Raw genomic sequence first — 18,776 nt, 5'->3', positions numbered from 1 at the left:
ATATAGCATTACAAATATTTTTCCAGGTGGCTTTTTGTAGTGCTAATATCTAGTTTGGGTCCAATTTGGGTCCGGAGGCAAAACCAGTTGAGAAGCACTGGTATACAATACAGAGGAAGTACAGTACTACAGCACTGAGAACAGTACTACATACTGAAGTAGTGAGAATTAGAAGAGAAGCCGTTCAACCWAATAGTACTGGGAAGATGGAACTGAGAAGTATACTCTTGATTTACATCAAATCATGTTGACGTACATTTCCACCAAGTTGAATTATGACAAGAATACAGTGTATGGACATGACTATATGATTTGATGTTTGGTATGGAAAATGTCAATAAAATATTCATGACAACAAACCCAGGTGCAGAACATGTACCAGTTTAATTTTAGGTTCACATATTCATTCAATATAAAGCAAAAGCCATTTATAAACATTGAACCAACGTTCCAAACCATTAAAAAGTATTGTCAGTTAAAACAAATCCAACTAATATTCAAATATCTCAATATTCAACACAGCTTGCATACAACACACAATAATAATAATAATAGCATGTATTGTGCTGAAGACATTGTGTAGTTCAATACTGACTGACGTTTGACAGAAATCTTTTTTGGAATTAAACCTTTGAAACATCCTCAGTATATTGATGTATCAATATCATACGGTGTACAATTAGCTTGACATTTCTGACAGTCCATGTACAGTATTCATTCATTGCATATATACATTGCATCCATCACACACAAAAAGTATGGCTCACACTTGTCACAGTGCATTATGGATCACCRGAAAATATAGAAAATAAACAATTAACATGAATGTTAAAATCCATGGAGGATATGACCTATTTATTTTCTTAAACGTTTGTTAGTAGTATTGTATGTCATCACGATGAGTAATGTTACAGAGATGCATTGAGTGTAAGGATTTTATTGAAGCTTGGATGACATACTAAACAGATATTCACTGTGTGGATTTTAAACTCTATAATAGCCCTTCGTCTCATTTCACATTAACACTGTAGATCCTAATAATTTACTGTATAATTAAATACATTTAATTCATAATTCTCTGAGGTTGGTGACTATTGCTGACTTAGTGACAAGAAAAGGCACAAGACAGGCTACTTTAGTCTAGCATAAAAGCCCATTAATGGTCGTAGGGTTGTGGGTTTCTCTAATAAGGAAAATATGAACAGGACACATTTGTAAAGGCTTGGCCATTGTTTAGTAGCCTGCGTGCCAGTCTGTGCTATCATGCCAACTCCCTGTCACTCATTGTCAAGTGACAAATGTTTGGCTTGACAATGACATCATGCGAGTTGGCAGGAGCACAAACCGATYTGGGACCAGGCTAATTGTTCGCATGCTGCTCAACATGACATAGGCCTATTAGGCTGCGTTAACACAAGCAGACCAATTCTAATCTTTTTCCACTCATTGGTCTTTTGACCAATCAGCTCTTTTGCCAATAATTGAGCAAAATATCAGAATTGGGCTGCCTGTGTAAACAGCCATAGTCTAAAATGGTTMATCTCTGCATTTCCCGATCATAAAAAAAAGAAGCTTCAAATCCACATGCGCCTGGACAGACAGGATCGAGACAGCAGCACMACAAGTTACCGCGGATTTTCTTCAAGTCATTATATCAATAACAAGCGATTGTCTGACCTTCACCAAACGACCGTTTCGCCAATTCCATAGAACACCACATATTTCCAGAACAAAAGCCACTCACAATCCTGACATTTTGTAGATCACTTTCCAATATCGTTCTCCTGTTAATAATTAGATGAATATTATTTACCACTGAACCAAGTCAAAGATACACCAGTGCATACATGCTGAACGAGCTTCGACAATACTCCTATAATGCCCCTTTGGTCAATGTTCATTAGCATGAAACAATGCTGCACACACAAAAAACTCTTCAAAAAGGACAACACAAGTTACAGGGGTCAACACCAGTCTGAAATTGACATATTTAATCAATCATCAAACCAAGATATGGAGTGTAGATTTAATCTTGGAGTGCCTCCAAACAAAATCAGTGACACAAATATATTTGTACAGTCGGATGTAAGTAAGAGTATAGGAGTGAGCGACAAGGCCTTATGCTACAGAATGGTACTTTGTGTGTACTGAAATGATAACTGCTATGTGTAMATTTTTAGGGATTTCTTTTTCACCCTACCAGAAGTGACTGTCTTGAAGTGTGACCGCRGTCCAATTCTCGACCCGTCTTCTCAAAGTGTGCACTCGCTCACACCCCTTCATAGAACGGACAGGTGTGGGAACTCCCTCTAGTCTCGTCAACACTTACACCAATGGTGAGGGAACGAGTGTACACTTCAGGTCGGAGGATAGAGAATGGGACCACAGTCAGACTGAGGCTTCACTGGTCCTTAGAGGATAAAGGAGAACAACTAGGAGAGAAGGCTCATCAGAATCCCCGCTATCCTACYACCAGAGTAGAGATCTCAAAAAGGAAGGAATTGTTTTTGCCACTGCGTGTCACTTAAAAATAACCATGACTTAATTTGTATTGAAAGCTGCTTCTTTGAGCAATGGACTTCTGTTAGATACAAAAAGGAACACACCTGATACATGAAAAATAAAGAAAACTAAATGACATACTGTATCCTCAACCTCCTGCCATACAGGCTCAAACATTTGGTTGATTTGTTTATTTCTTAATGGCACCGTCACTTCCTTGCCAACGAAGCACAACAACATCTGCCAACTTACCGAAAAAAATTCAAACGAAAGCCATCATCACTTTCCCCCCTTGCTAAATTCCAAACCAAGCTCTAGTTCCTACCCTACAGGCACTCCTGTAGATCTGATAGGTTTGAACAATCTTCCCCTTGCCTTCTGATAGACTAGGTGGAATTTGCGCCATATTGCTTACACCTATCCAATCATTCCGATCTACAGGGATGGCTAGGGATTGGGTAGCATGGTCTCAGATCAGTTTGTGCMGTCTTGCCAACATTGAACAACCATAGGAGTTAGGAAGACAGCGCAAAGTGATCTGGGACCCGGTTCGACATCAATTCAGAATTCAGCTTCTGTTGACAACGAACCACCAATGATGAYGCTCCTTTCATTCGCCCGCTCACTCACAGGAACCAACCGGAGTGCTTGTTTCATCAAGTGCTGCTTGCCAAGCTCAGTTTGTAAGGCTGAAAGGTATATCCACAATTTGTGCTGTAAMAAAATTACAGTATAGCCAATTCATTTTTCAAAGTAAAAGGTACATGTTCTATATATGATTCAGTAAGTTGGAAGGAATGACTATGTAAATACAAGTATTAACATCCAGTCGTTTAAATTATGTAAACATATACATCTTTTTTTTTTGAGGTCAGTACATTGATCCTCGTTCGATAGAAATGTTACTGGAGCATCGCTCGGATGTTTTTTGGAGTGGACTCGTCATTCAGGTGTTTTGTGGTGAACCTGAAAGAGAGCAGACTAATGTGAAGCAGGCCACGGGACAGAAACACCGCGGTGGCAGCTGTTTTCAGACGTTTCTAATCAAAACAGGCCATATTAATTAAGGCGTCTAAAAAATATACACAGGAGTCACGTGGGCTGTTCGCTGTATGACGAGAAAATGCTTCCAGCCAAAGAGCACCGTACCATAACATTGTCAAAAACTGTACGTATCACTCCTACCAAGGCGCCATTTCTAAATCATTTGGTATTTCAGAAACTTTAGTAAGGTTGGACATTACCCGTCTTCCTCATCAGAGAAGTACTAAACTGAGGTGAGGATTGAGACTTACTTGAGGGCGTTCAGGAGACCTTCAACGTTATCTGCTGGTTGTTCTTTCAGGACCTTTATGCATCCCTTCATCTGATGAAAAACAAAAAAAACACCCAAAAAATAATTTACCTTGAAATACATGTTTAAAGCATTCGAAACACACACTCACCCACATTTCCCATTGACACGATTTAGACGAAAGAGTGAAATTACGCATGCTAACAGAGTAAGATTGGGCCTTCAGGGTATTATAGAATTAGTATGTATTAGAGGTGGTGCTGACGTCGATCTTGGAGGACTTGTTGAAGGCTCCGTTGGGATGGACGTGGTCGTACAGGATGATGACTCCAACCATCACTCTCATACAGAACAGCAGCGTGTCCTCACTGTTGAACCTGCTCGTGTAGTCTCTGGAGAGAGAAGGACATCGACACACACTATTCAATTAAAAAGTACACATTGAACCGTGTTTAATAGTGGCATCAATAAACATACTGTTGCTCTGGATATATTTTCCCTGGAAGGTCACGCTGCTAAAATGTCAAGTCAACTCACGTGCTCCAGCATGGACTTTACAGACGCTGGCCCATGTGCTGACGAACGTCAGTGGTGTTCTCCAGGGGAATGTCTTATTCTTGGGGGGGGGGTATAGAAACAAAGTTATATTATCAACTAACACCAACTTGCCTCAAACAGACACTAACCAGTGCTGCTATCAAATTAAACACGAATCTGACCATTAAATCGTATCACAGAGCAGCAAACAAAGAGGAAAAGGACCAGTCTCTCTCACCTCGGTTACGAAGTTTGTCGTAGCCGTGCTTAAGGTCTTCAGCATGGGCGTCGCTTCGGCGTAGAACAGTGACATTCTGTTGGCCATCTCATTGTTGACCTCGCTCTCGATATCCAACTACAGGGACGAGACAGGCGTAAAACAGACAGTCAGGCTCAACGTCTGATCCATCATTAGCGTCAAGGCAGACGAGACTGGATGGCAACGACAAAGGAGTTCAGACTGCGAACCAGGCCCAAAAAACCCCCAGATGAGCTATTGTCACATTGGATCTAAAAATAGACATGACTAGGGACGCAAAATTCTGGTAACTTCCCCAAAATTGCCAAGTTTTTCAGAAATCCCGGTTACAGGATTGGGAAAGTTACAGGATTTTTGCAACCCTAGAAATGACAACGCTTTCTCTGACTCACATTCATGTTGTTTATCCTGTTTCGACTGATTGTCCTCCKGTAATAACTGAAGTCATTCTGAATGGCAGGAATTCTCATCTGGAAGACAGGGGACAATCATTCAGTACCAACATAGACAATATAGGAACTCTTTACCGGAGGGAATAAAACAGGTACAAAACTTTGCACTTTCACAGAAATGATGTGTGTTTAATTAAAAAGTGTGGTTTGATGATGTAGCGTTCCAACAGCAGTCATGTCAGTCCGACCTTGAGTTCGTCGAAGCGCAGGGTGAAGTGGAGGATCTCAGCAAACTGTTTGGCCAGAGCCTGCTCCTTCTCCAGGTGCTGGGTTGGGGTGTAGGGGGGACACGTCAGGGACTCCAGCAGGCCCTGGAGAGCCTTCTCTACAGGAGCAGAAACACACGGATATTACGTTACAAACATGAGTGAGGTTTTAAACACGCCAGGCTCTCCAGCAGGCTACACATGGCCCCCTCTACACACACCAGGAGAACGAGAGGCTAGGTTGTCAAAAATACTTTAGKTCATCCCCCTCTGCGCTTCTTCGTGGAGGGATTGAATGTCGCACTTACCTAGTCTCAGGGAGAAGCCGTAGAACTTTTTGAGCCGTATGACTAAGGGGCAGACTGAGTTCCAGGCTCTCTCCTGTAGGAGCATGTCATTCGGGTTCTGAATGGCCTGGGGACACCCATACAGACACAAATGGTTAAATATACATCTATATGGGATATATAATATATATATATTTTTTAAACGGGTCAGGGAATTGGAAGTCATTGAGATCATTAACAGAACGATAAATGTATAGGTTTGTTTCAGTTTGTGTGTGTGCTGAATAGGAATAGCCTTTGGTCTACGACTGTGTGCGTGTGTCAGCATTATCCAGTAGATATACATACATCTCGAATCTCCTGTCCTGCTCCCTTGTAGGCCTGTAGGCCAGAGAGAATGCTCTCAGAGTCCTGGAGCACCGTGTTCACCTGGTTCCATACCTCCCTCTCACAGTCTGTAGGCTGCGCATCTGCCACACAACAACACAGTTAGCCTGGCTAGCTAACAGGCAGCACATAGACAACAAAACACTGTACATGAAACTCACACACATTCTGACAATTTGGTGTTTAATGATCATGTGATGAGGCAAACTGTACRTTTACAGGAATTGGGGAAGTTCCAATGTGTATGACTATCGGTTTGTCGAAAACAAATTACGTACGTATAGGCCATTTTCCTCGCACCGTAATACAACTCCTTAGCAATTAATAGAATTAAATCAATTTACTTTAATCAGGGAATAAAAAATAAACATTCAGCAAGCCCGACAGACATGAATCTCTGGAATCAAAGCTAGACTAAATCTAAACTCAAAGCACGACGAGACAAAGCAAGTCTACTCTGTGGTAACACAGGTGAGCGGCAAGGTCTCTCACAGTAGTAAAGCAGCATGACCTGCTCCTCCCGACCAAGCTACAGCAGGTGGAAGATTCACAGCTCTGCCCGTTAGAAGGCTAGCTTTTCAAAATCATACTCAAGGCATTTTCTTATAAGCTGCAGCTAACAGTCAGCCTACAATATTTTCAGACAAGGGCTAAATATAGAACATCAGTTACAATATGGACTGTGGGGAGTATTTGCATTGTAAAACATTCCCCTACTTCCCTTCCTCTATGGTAGATAAAGAGTGATGTTGACGCTATGACAACAAGGGATGAATGAGGTTACCACAAAGGAATATGCTTGGTGTGAGCACGTCCCCCATTTGTGTGACTTTAAGCTAAAAACAGGAATTACAGGGTAATTCAGCTGTCGTGTCTAACCTACATTATGTGTAGGAAGAGGGCAAGGCAATGAAGATGCATGAACGCATGCAACATGAGACGCTGTTGGTTTACGACCCCTACGCTAGTTCCAACTGCATCTGGGCCTAGTCTAAGATCTCTACCAGCGGGACAAGCAAAGACCAACAGGAGGTCAGGACATATTAAACATCCAATACAAGAAGATCTTTTTAGAATGCATCATCCGCTGGAAKGAGACATTATGAGGAAGATGACATGGTGCGTGCAAAAACAAAGATGCCGGCTTTTAAACAGATATCACTTGGTTAGATGATCGACAATAGGCAAGCAATGGGCTGTTCTAGGAGCAGAGGGACTATGAAGCATGCAGGTAGGTTAGTAAAAAAAAAAGGGTCAGGGACAATTCCGGTTCATTTCAGCCAATAGGAAAAAAATATATAAATCTAATTGGAAGCGAATTGAAATTGTCCCAAAACCCTGGTTAGTAAAGGAGCAGTACAGAAGTGAAGATGTAGAGAAGGAAGAAGAACCCAGGCCAGGCAAAAGCTGTGCTCACTTTCAAAGTCAAGGAAAAAGTTTGGCCCCTGCTCGAGCTCAGTGCAAGTGAGCACTTTTAACAGATTCCCCATTTGGTTTCTGAAAGAGAGGAAAGCGAGAGAAGAAAGGGAGGTGTGTGGCGTGTTAGAGAGACCGAGACAAGTACAGAGACGTCGCCACAGCTTTAGGTCCAGGAGTGACCCATAGATACAAACCACCTGCTTACTGACAGACTATGGGAAGAGTTATGGTTACAACCTCCTGTCAAAACTCCTGCACACTTYAGACTTACTTTCAAAGTCCAGGAAAAAATGTGGATAGTTCTCTATTTCCCTTGTAAGGACTTTTAGAAGATTACCCATTCCAGCAAACCTGATCAAAAATGAAAAGAATGATAAACAAAAAACGGTAAAAATCCTTTTAGATGCATTTGAATATATATACAATTCAATGTGTCAAATTATTCAAGAGAACATTCACTGTGGTAAAAACATTCGGTGATTATAAAGAGAGAAGGCATTTATTTCTAATCCCCTTTGAACACATTTCACAGTATTATATAGTACAACAGAGGTTGTTTCAACTCGTTTCTGTCCTTTGATAACCACAGCGACAACATTTTGTGTGAAGTGAAAGTCACTAAATCTCAGAGGCCTGACTGATAAGTGGTTCTCTCACACAGACACTCAAGAGTGAAAACAATATTTTAGAGGCCGCTGTCAAAACATTCCAGCCCATTAGCATTCTCTCACCAGTGTGTGTGTGTGTGTGTGTGTGTGTGTGTGTGTGTGTGTGTGTGTGTTAGTTATGTGGGGTGTCTTCTACCCCAGCGATTCAGAACTGGTGGGTCGCAACCCACATTTTTGAATGGGTCATGAGTGTGAGCAATTTATTATATATATATATATTTTTTTTTTCAATATAGACTCCAGCCTGAACTTAAACCAGGTAGAAAGTGTGTAGAAACTATATTTAACTAACATTTTTGAATCATTTAATCTCTGAAATGTTTTTCTTCAATCACAGTATTTTCAATATAGGAGCTATTATTAGTAGTGCTACTTTGGTGTTTGAAGTCTCAAACGAGAGTTTATGAACATTCAAGAATATGGGCAAAATGTTATTGACAATGAGAGGTGGGAATGTTGTTCCCTTGTCATATAATTACTACATTTACTATCAATATAGCACAAAAAATTGTTTTCCAGATTGTATTTTGCCAATTATTTTTCGCAACGCGAATATTGGGTCTCGACTGAGACAACCTGGTTCAACCAGAGGCAAAACCACTACTCTACATCAAGATATATTGATGTGATTKAGTTGTGGGTTAGGCATTTATGGACTCCATGTACTAGGCCTGTGTAATGGAATAACACAGTGGCTCCTCTATGTCTCACAGTGTGTGTGTGTATTTAGGAGGCCTGACGAAATTAAAACCAGATCTTCAGGTCCAGCATTTAGAAGATGAAGTCCTTTAAAACTTCTTCAGGATCCCCCGCGGGACGGCTGAGCTAACGTAGGCTAATGCGATTAGCATGATATTACAGTGAAAGAATACCATGCTATTGTTTGAGGAGAGTGCAGAGTTATGAAAATGTATTAATAAACCAATTAGGCACATTTGGGCAGTCTTGATAGATTTTGAACAGAAATACAATGGTTCATTGGATCAGTCTAAAACATTGCACATACATTGCTGCCATCTAGTGGCCAAAATCTAAATTGCACATGGGCTGGAATAATACATTATGGCCTCGCTCTTGCAAATCAAAGATGGTACAAATTTTTTTTTTTTCTTTGTATCATCTTATCAGATCTAATGTGTTATATTCTCCTACATTAATTTCACATTTCCACAAACTTCAAAGTGTTTCCTTTCAAATGGAATCAAGAATATGCATATCCGCCTCCCGGGTGGCGCAGTGGTCTAGGGCACTGCATCGCAGTGCTAGCTGCGCCACCAGAGTCTCTGGGTTCGCGCCCAGGTTCTGTCGCAGCCGGCCGCGACGTCCRTAGGGCGACGCTCAATTGGCATAGCGTCGTCCGGGTTAGGGAGGGTTTGGCCGGTAGGGATATCCTTGTCTCATCGCGCTCCAGCGACTCCTGTGGCGGGCCGGGCGCAGTGCGCGCTAACCAAGGGGGCCAGGTACACGGTGTTTCCTCCGACACATTGGTGCGGCTGGCTTCCGGGTTGGAGGCGCGCTGTGTTAAAGAAGCAGTATGTCATTTAAGGTGAAAAAAAAGGGGGGCAGATCCTTTTAAGAGCTCAGTCTTGTTAAATCAATAGGAAAGCGGTGTACGTCTTAAAACACCAGTTGAGACACCCTTTGAACCATTTCATTGGGAACAATAGGTGGTAATCATTTCCAGAGGATAGGCGACTAAGCACTGCTTAGGTCACTGTAACATAATTATACACCAGGCAAGGTACATCAGAGGTTAGTGAACATGATCACCATTAAGAGAGGCTGATCTAATGCAGTGGTTCCCAACAAGGGGTACTAGGTCCCCTGGGGGGTAATGCAGTCACGGCTGGACCAAACAGAAGGGGGAGGGAGTGAATGATCAGGATGATCCAGCCCGTTGGCTGTTTGGGTCTACTTACGCAGGTGCTTTGTGGTTCGATTGGTCCATAAGCTAAGGGTGTTAGTAAAACTGATAGGAATGCCTACGTACTATTTATTAGCCTATATCCAGGTGTTCAGTTGTAGAGAATTCACACGCAGTASAGTGATATATTAATGCTGCTTTTTCCAGATACCAGACAGTAACTATTAGGTTGGTGATACAAAGACCCACTGTTACAGTGTGCTCTGCACATGATCATCACACTGCATGTCTCCCACATTGCATCTCTCTTAATGGAAAGCTCTTCAAAGTGATCGGCTAACACTTAACAAGAAAGCATTACGTAAGTCGACAAGTCGATCAATCCACTTTCAGAATCTTCAGCCACTCAGATACTCCAGTAATCCAGTTTATTCCATTTGAGGGGTGCATCACCTTTGCGTCACTTTTGCCCACTAGGGGCTGCTGTTGGCTCACGTTGCTTATTCCCAGTACAGTGCTTCATTGAATGTCCTAGATCAGTCGACTACTGGGTTTGTTTCTCTCCTTTCATAACTTCTGCATACAGCAGTTCTAGATAGAGCTGTATGGTATACAGGCTTTTGCTCCAGCCCAGCACTAACACCACCAATTCAGCTAACCGTGGTCTCTAGAGACCACCAATCCAGTTGAATCAGGGTGTTCGTATAAAGGCCTCGAGTGGGAGACCAACTGCAGTTGTCAAAGTTCCAGACCGTGTCCCAAATGGCACTGTATTCCCTACACTTTGCAGCACTATTTTTGACCAGAGCCTCAAGGTCCCTAGTCAAAAGTAGTGCACTACATAGGACACTGGGAGCCATTTGGGAAGCGACCCGTTGTAGCTGTGTGGAGAAGAGAGGAGAATGTKGAACATGCCCCTTGGCCAGGCTGGATGATTCTGTTTATCAGGCTCAAATGGACTCTGTAGATTCACTACCATTTCCCGTCTCAGTCTCATGTGTCACACAGAGAAATGGGACGAAGAAAACAAAATCAACAAGTCCAGGCCCAGGGCCAGTCTAAACAAGCACAAGCTATTATTCAGAGAGGGAGATAGTTAGGCTGGGCATCACCATAGTAACAACATTGTTGCTGACTGGCTGCATTAGTCACCTTACTGTGCCCTGGAACTTACCGGAAAGTAGGCCTAAGTTCAGCTCAATGTTAGGARCACTGACTACAAACAAACATGTCCCCATTCAAAGAATTCCTAGGAATAAGAGACGTTAACGGTGTGAGATAGTCTTCAGTAGACTTCCCGCTATTAGACAAGGCCTTTCCAGCGTAACCTTCCGATGCCTCTCACAGACAGAAGGGTAAATATGGCGGGGAATTCAGGACATGCTCGGTTCCACTGTCAACTATTTAGTTGCATGTTTTAACCTGAAAACCAACGATCGAGTGATTTAAAATGTTCCCCTCTTTCCGGTCTTGGATTGGCTCAACCTGGAAACACGATAACTCACTAAAGAAGTCTTAAGACACATTTTCTTCTGCCAGCCTTAAGGGGCAATCCGCAGTTGGATGTAGCAACTGCAGATTTCCCCTTTAAAAAAAGGGCCTTGTGTATCATTATAACCCATGTCTTAAAGGGAAGTCTTTTAGGAGGTCAGAAAGCAATACTGCTTTAACAGTCTGTCTAAATGTCAAGTCTAAAATGGTTGTTTTTCTCATTTTCTCTGCTGTGCGAGTTGTCCTCAGTAGGGCTGGTTTAATACGCTCCATAACACTGTCCTGATTTCACTTTGAAAAATAGCACGTCATTGACGCTGGTTGTCACACTGTGCTTCATAATTAAATCTCAGTGCAATTAAAGTCGAAATGAGTGCAATGCTAAACGGCTTTCCTCGCTGAGTTTATATCGAAACCTCTGTTGGGGAAAATAGAGTGCCTAGAGAAAGAAAACTAACTACCACAACTTCTGCTCTGGGTTGAAACCAGGATATCACTTTGCTGCACATATGTCAGAACTGCAGTAAATKTATAACTAAAGCCTCAAGGGTGGTTGCCCAGACCAAGATTTAGTCCTACTCCTGGGTGGTGTTCAGTACAGAATGGGAGAAAACTATGAAACTGAGGATGTGCAACAGAAACAGGTCCAATAAGAACATACATTTTAGTTGAGCTTTCCTGATGAAAAAAAACATTTGGCAACGGTGTGCTCTGCTGAACATGACCCAGGTCTTAAAACATTCCACTTCAAGTGGGTTTTCATGCAGGAGTACACCATCTGGGTCTGTGCAACCAATAGAGAAACATMATTGGTGCAACCCCCTCAAACATGTTTCAGTGTACATTACCAAATAGCTGTGAGAACATGGCCGCAGATTCAAAGAGAAAGTCGTGTATATTACATAACAAAGAAGCTAATCTTAGATGAAGTACCATGTAATCATGGAAACCACAGGAACATTGTTACAGGGTTGTATCGCGTCACTGAATGAGTCTAGTGTGGTGGTGAGGTCAGGCCCCGTATAATACGTTGCAGTGTAGGAGTGCTGATCCAGGATCAGTTCTGCCTTTTAGAGCAGAATGAATAAGATAATAAGGAAAGGGGGGGGGGCATGATCCTAGATCAGCAATCCTACTCTGACACGCATTATGAACACAGGCCCAGGGGTCAGGCGTAGCTAAACTGTGATAGAGATCGGTTACCTGTACCTTATCTGGCGGAGGACTTGGCTTCCCTTCTAGAGCATCCACTTATTCTTAGTTTCTGAAAAAAATAAAGACAGCTTCTGTCAATATCTCATTGTCGTGCATAATATAGTGCATTGAACATCTAAAAGCAAGCACTGTCAATGAGCGTCAGATCAACAGCGAAGTGCAGACGCCTTGTTACGCATCTTTGACTAGGTACGTGTGTGTGTGTGTGTGTGTGTGTGTGTGTACGGCCAAACAAACAATATTAGGTTTCCGTTGATCAACTTCTCTCCTTCTCCAGGACTAAATTACTCAAGAGTGAAAGCGGCGTTCTAAAATAACGACGGCAGGCGGGCGAAGGCACCATGAGTAAAACGCATCTCTCAGCTGTCCCAGGTTAACATCCTCTGAGCCCACTGAAGACCCAGACCTAGTCTGCGGGGAAGGAGCACGCGCACACCAACTACAGAGACTGCCACAGAGCACATGTGAGATGCCACAGCTTGGCCCCGTTGTAATGAGTCAAGATATGTAGAGCAAAAATATGTCACGTTCTGTATTTGTCCCACATACTGTATGGCTTACTGGGTCGTCAGAATTCCATCACTGTTGGTTCACTATCAGATCTCCCTCATCTAATATTGAGGAATTAGAATGGAAATTAGGCTCCAGGGCAGCGCAGATGCAAACTTTGTTAACAGAATGGCGGCGAAAACAGTCCAAACTTTGTTAACAGAATGGCGGCGAAAACAGTCCAAACTTTGTTAACAGAATGGCGGCGAAAACAGTCCAAACTTTGTTAACAGAATGGCGGCGAAAACAGTCCAAACTTTGTTAACAGAATGGCGGCGAAAACAGTCCAAACTTTGTTAACAGAATGGCGGCGAAAACAGTCCAAACTTTGCATCTGCACTGTTCAAGTAGATGTGGTTTCGTAAAATGTTCTGTAGAACTTGTTAAAAGTAGTCCTTGTATGGTTTGTTTAACTTTGCAAGCATTAGTTTTTGTTTGGCATACTTTTAAAGTGAGGGGAAAAAAAATCTGAGTCTCAGCATCATTCTGTTACCGTGTAACGGCCCGATATAAAAATACAAATGTGCAAGAGTAGGTAAATGTAAAAGTACAACATGCTAACAAATCATTAAACACCCATATAGGCCAACCTAAGTATCTGTCAGAAATCCTGAAAAGAAGCGAAACAAGCACCCATTTTCTCCCACCACTGTGTGCCAACATGTAGGCAGGGAAAGGAAAATCAACAGGACAACCCTGAACACCAACCCAGCCAAGGTGTAGAGAGCGAAAGAGAAAGAGAGCTAGGTAACACGTGCTGAGCTTGTATCACTGAGACGAGAGAAAACACCAATCCCCGTTTCTTGATTTGTCAACACACAAACATAGATGACAAAAGTGTGTAAGCAGCAGTCGCACAAACAGGACTAAAGTACACTCACAYATTCAAATTGTATTTGTCACATGCGCCAAAAACAACAGGTGTAGCCCTTAACGTGAGACGCTTACTTACAAGCACTTAACCAACATTGCAGTTCRAGGAAGAGTTAAGAAAATATTGACTAAATAAACAAAATAACAATGACGAGGCTATATACAGGGGGTACTGGTACCGAGTCAATGTGCGGGGGTACAGGTTCATGTAAATAGGGGGGGGGGTTAATGTAAATAGTCCAGGTGCCCATTTAATTAAATTGTTCCGCCGTCTTATGGCTTGAGGGTAGAAGCTGTTTAGAAGCCTCTTGGACCTAGACTTGGTGCTCCCGTACCGYGCGGTAGCATAGAGAACAGTCTATGACTAGGGTGGCTGGAGTCTCTGGCAATTTTTAGGGCCTTCCTGACACTGCCTAGTATATACRTCCTGGATGGCAGGAAGCTTGGCCCCAGTGATGTACTGGGACTTCGCACTACCCTCTGTAGCGCCTTACGGTCAGATGCTGAGCAGTTGCCATACCAGGCRGTGATGCAACCGGTCAGGATGCTCTCGGTGGTGCAGCTGTATAACCTTTTGAGGATCTGGGGACCCATGACAAATTTTTTCAGTCTCCTGAGGGGGAAAAGGTGTTGTCGTGCCCTCTTCACGACTGTCTCCGTGTGTTTGGACCATGATAGTTTGTTGGTGATTTGGACACCAAGGAACTTGAAGCGCTCGACCCGCTGCACTACAGCCCCGTCGATGTTAACGAGGGCTTGTTAGGCCCTACTTTTCTTATAGTTCACAATCAGCTCCTTGGTCTTGCTCACATTGAGAGAAAGGTTGTTGTCCTGGCACCACACTGCCAGGTCTCTGACATCCTCCCTATAGGCTGTCTCATCGTTGTTGGTGATTACGCTTACCACTAGTGTCATCAGCAAACTTAATGGTGGTGTTGGAGTCGTGCTTGGCCACGCAGTTGTGGGTGAACAGGGAGTACAGGAGGGGACTAAGCACACACCCCTGAGGATCCCCAGTGTTGAGGATCAGGGTGGCAGATGTGTTGTTGCCTATCCTTACCACCTGGGGGCGGTCCGTCAGGAAGTCCAGGGTCCAGTTGCAGAGGGAGGTGTTTAGTMCCAGGGTCCTTAGCTTAGTGATGAGCTGTGTGGGCACTATGGTGTTGAACTCTGAGCTGTAGTCAATGAACAGCATTCTCACATAGGTGTTCCTTTTGTCCAGATGGGAAAGGGCAGTCAGGAGTGCGATTGAGATTGCGTCATCTGTGGATCTGTTGGGGCAGTACKCGAATTGGAGAGGGACTAGGGTTTCCGGGATGATGCGAACCATGACCAGCCTTTCAAAGCAATTCATGGCTACCAATGCGAGTGCTACAGGGTGGTAGTCATTTAGGCAGGTTACCGTCGCTTTCTTGGGCACAGGGACTATGGTGGTCTGCTTGAAACATGTAGGTATTACAGACTCGGTCAGGGAGAGGTTGAAAATGTCAGYGAAGACACTTGCATGTTGCTACGACACAGATACACAAACACACGCACACACTACTCAGTCTACTGGGTTTCCCTTAGACTCAGGAATCGGTTCTAGCGACAGCGCATGACTTAAGGCCCAAGCTTATAGCTCCGCTTCAGGGCCTCTGGTCCTGATGACAGTCCCTTAGCCTCCTGCTCTGGTGGGTCACAGAAAACACACTCTGGAGTGGACGGAGAGACAGATCTGCTTCTTCTACCGCACTCCTCGTCGGTCACAGCAAATAGTCCTCACCCCCCACACCTCCATCCAACCTGGCTGGCTGTGGAGCGAGGGAATAGATGGAGAGGGCTGGGCTGTGGGGCCTGTTGTAGTGGTGGAGCAGAAGTCCTTATATGGGCATAGTGGCAAGCAGGAGGATCCCCGTGGTTCAATGCACGAGTGGTCTTGTCCTCGACACGCTAGACACTCCATTACTCACCACACGCGATACACACACACACCTAGGCAGCCAATGTGTACAGCACAGACCACTCCATCCAACACACATTTTACCGACGAAACAGACCCTCTTCCTCCCTCTCCCTTTTTCTCTCTCTTTCTGGAATGATGGAGAGATTCAGTCTGCGTTTCCCCTGAAAGAGACACAGCAGGTACTGGAATCAGGAAGAGAGACCGTCTCCGTCCCAAATGGCATCCTATTAACTATTTAGTGCACTCATTTTCACAAGGGCCCATAGCACTCTGGTCAAAAAGTAGTAGAGCACTAAAAATAAAATATAGTGCCCTTTGGGATAGAGAGAGAAAACAAGAAAATAAACATGTTTTTCAGCAGAGAGGAATTTTCCAGCCCGGTGACCCTACCACAGTAATAACAAACACCAGTGTTGTACCTAGATYAGAAGAGATAGGATGGTGTGCATCTTTGGACATTCAATGTTGAGGCTGAATCGTGGCCAGTCTCTTGAACAGTGATGCCRTGTTGCTCCTTAGCATGATGAAGTTAGCCTGGGTGCCAGGCTGTTTCTGCTSTCTTGCCAACTCCTTATGGAATTGTCATGCTAACGACAATGGAGTAGACAAAAGCACAAACAGATCTGGGACCAGGCTATGACGAAGAGTCTACAGGAAAAGTCTGCTTAGACACACACACACACACACAGCTAATGAGCTTAGGACGTATGCTAAGGCTACATCACAATGGCTAACTATCTAGTGTAACGCGACAAAAGACCTCCAGTGTGTGGTGCTAATCGAATGCTGATTGATCCGTCAGAATAGTAGTAGTGTCAGGGATAATGGGTGTTCCCCTCTRACCTCCAGGTCTCCTCTCCTGTCAGGAATTCTGGACAACGTGATCCACCTCCGCGCATGCACACTTTGCTGAGAGCCTGCGGCCTCCTGTCTAGGTGCTAAACTGTTGTCACGGTTACTACGGGCCATTGGACAGGGTTGGGTGGGGGGGGGAGCACAGGAGATGACATTTCTGTAGCGGAACCCCACGGGGGGGGAAACACACCTCACCAGCTCTTTGTTACTCACTGACACAGTGAACCGGAACACTCAGTCAGTCAGACATTCTACTCAATTCTGATTCTACTGAAGGTGTTCCAAGCAGAGCTAGAACCCCTCTCATCTTGTTCTCATTCAGACCGGGAGGGGACGACTTCACTTCAGTCATCACATAAGCAGACAGATTTGAGGAACATCTTTCACAGACACGTTCAGTGACGCGCGAGAGTGAATGAGTGAGACAAACAATTCTCTGAGTCAGAGAGAGAAAGAGCGAGAGACGTCTAGGCCTAGTAAGTAGGCTTCTTAATGACTCCGTCAGAGTCAAAAGAACTCTTTGTATGGAAAGAATTCATTATCACAGCTATAGGCAAATGTGAAAATACACAAATGTTGGCCATAGTCACGGCCTGGATAGTGTGTCAGTCAGAAGGTCTGTTGTTGACGAGCTAACGGAGATCCCAGAATTCACCTGGGAATCCATTATTCACTAGAATGTTCTCCATCTCCAGCAGCAGAGCGATAGACTATGCTCAGAATGGAGGTCACCCAAAGGGAGCCAATGGGAGTCTGGCAAAACCCAGGCGGTGCTCTCCCCATGCTGCCGCCTCAGGATTCCAAGATGTCCGTCTCTTTCCCTGTGTGTGTGTGTGTGTGTGTGTGTACAGTGTAGCAGCAGCACTCGTCGCTGTCTTGGCAAAGTGTTTTTCCTGTGGCGAGACATCTGCCTGAGCTTAGTGTGAGCAGCTCTTAACCGACAGACTGGCACACTCTCTCCAGGGTCAACCCAGGGTTAGTGATGGAGGTTCAATGGACTGGAAGATCAACAGCGTCCCTCGAGTAAACGACTCCGTGTGTCAGAACACCAGGCCATCTAGCCATCTCAACTCTGCACGGCAACAGCATAGCAGTCTAGCCTGTCTCCTCTCTGTCCACTGAAGCAGTGGATATGATTTAGTTAAGAGCACATCCTTTTTCTTTAGGAATATGATCCTTTTATTTAACCATTGTTTTTACCAGAMATGATGACAGAACACATTCTGAGCCATTGGGAAGCTGGGGCTTAGTAGGTTTAAGGGTCAATTCCTGTTCGTTCCGGATAAGAAAAAMCACCTTCATTCATTCATTTCAATTGAATGAGCAAAACAGAATTGACCCAAAACCAGCACTGAACACAAYGCCCCAACACTAATATGCTTATTTCCACCAATCCCTTGCTTGGACTAGGGCACCAAGATGTGTTGACGGGCAAAASGGACAAAGTTCACTGTTATCGTCACAATCAGCCTCATTTGAGACGTAGACTCCAGATCAAAGTCTGATTTCATATTAGCAATTCTGATCTTACCTGATAGTGGAAATACAATTTCCTTCATCTCTGTATATTCTTATATCAGCCAATAAATATTAGGAGCAATTGCTATTAATTAGTTACATATCATCTTTAGAGGTTTGTGTTAGCAAATTAGCCTAATTTAAGTTAATTAATAAAAAAATCTAGCCTACACATCACATCATTTTGTCTATGACTATCATGTCACCTCCTGTCCTACATTTGACAAGGACATATACACCCTGCTATTGCACTGTGCCTGAAGACAGTAGTCTAAACACATCAAAACCAAAGAGAGCAGGAAACGCTGTTTTTTGTTCTTCCTCTGCACAAACCCAGCTAACTAGCTCAACTCGACCTAAAAGGAGTGGGAGAAAGTTCTCACCCAGGTGACTATTTCAAATCAGTGTACTACTCTGAGACAGACTGCTGCTGAGCTGAACATGGAGGGGAAAAA

At 43.7% G+C, this 18,776-nt stretch overlaps 1 protein-coding gene across 1 annotated transcript in view; it reads right to left on the bottom strand.

Moving 5' to 3' along the window:
* Window positions 1-360: 360 nt before the first annotated feature.
* Window positions 361-18,776, bottom strand: part of LOC111954221 (CYFIP-related Rac1 interactor A) — a 28,425-nt gene continuing 10,009 nt past the window's right edge. Inside the window, exons 2-12 of the mRNA XM_070435785.1 lie at window positions 12,576-12,630; window positions 7,342-7,421; window positions 5,886-6,007; window positions 5,559-5,664; window positions 5,233-5,369; window positions 4,985-5,062; window positions 4,559-4,688; window positions 4,361-4,406; window positions 4,062-4,215; window positions 3,798-3,868; window positions 361-3,468 (exon numbers count right to left, since the gene is read on the bottom strand). Coding sequence (XP_070291886.1) covers window positions 3,405-3,468; window positions 3,798-3,868; window positions 4,062-4,215; window positions 4,361-4,406; window positions 4,559-4,688; window positions 4,985-5,062; window positions 5,233-5,369; window positions 5,559-5,664; window positions 5,886-6,007; window positions 7,342-7,414 — 981 coding nt within the window. The 5' untranslated portion in view covers window positions 7,415-7,421; window positions 12,576-12,630 and the 3' untranslated portion in view covers window positions 361-3,404. The remainder of the gene's footprint in view (window positions 3,469-3,797; window positions 3,869-4,061; window positions 4,216-4,360; window positions 4,407-4,558; window positions 4,689-4,984; window positions 5,063-5,232; window positions 5,370-5,558; window positions 5,665-5,885; window positions 6,008-7,341; window positions 7,422-12,575; window positions 12,631-18,776) is intronic.

This window comes from Salvelinus sp. IW2-2015, linkage group LG28 (assembly GCF_002910315.2).
Source record: "Salvelinus sp. IW2-2015 linkage group LG28, ASM291031v2, whole genome shotgun sequence".
Taxonomy (NCBI): domain Eukaryota; kingdom Metazoa; phylum Chordata; class Actinopteri; order Salmoniformes; family Salmonidae; genus Salvelinus; species Salvelinus sp. IW2-2015.
Note: the sequence above shows the minus strand (reverse complement) of the source record. Positions and strands in the feature narration are given on the sequence as shown.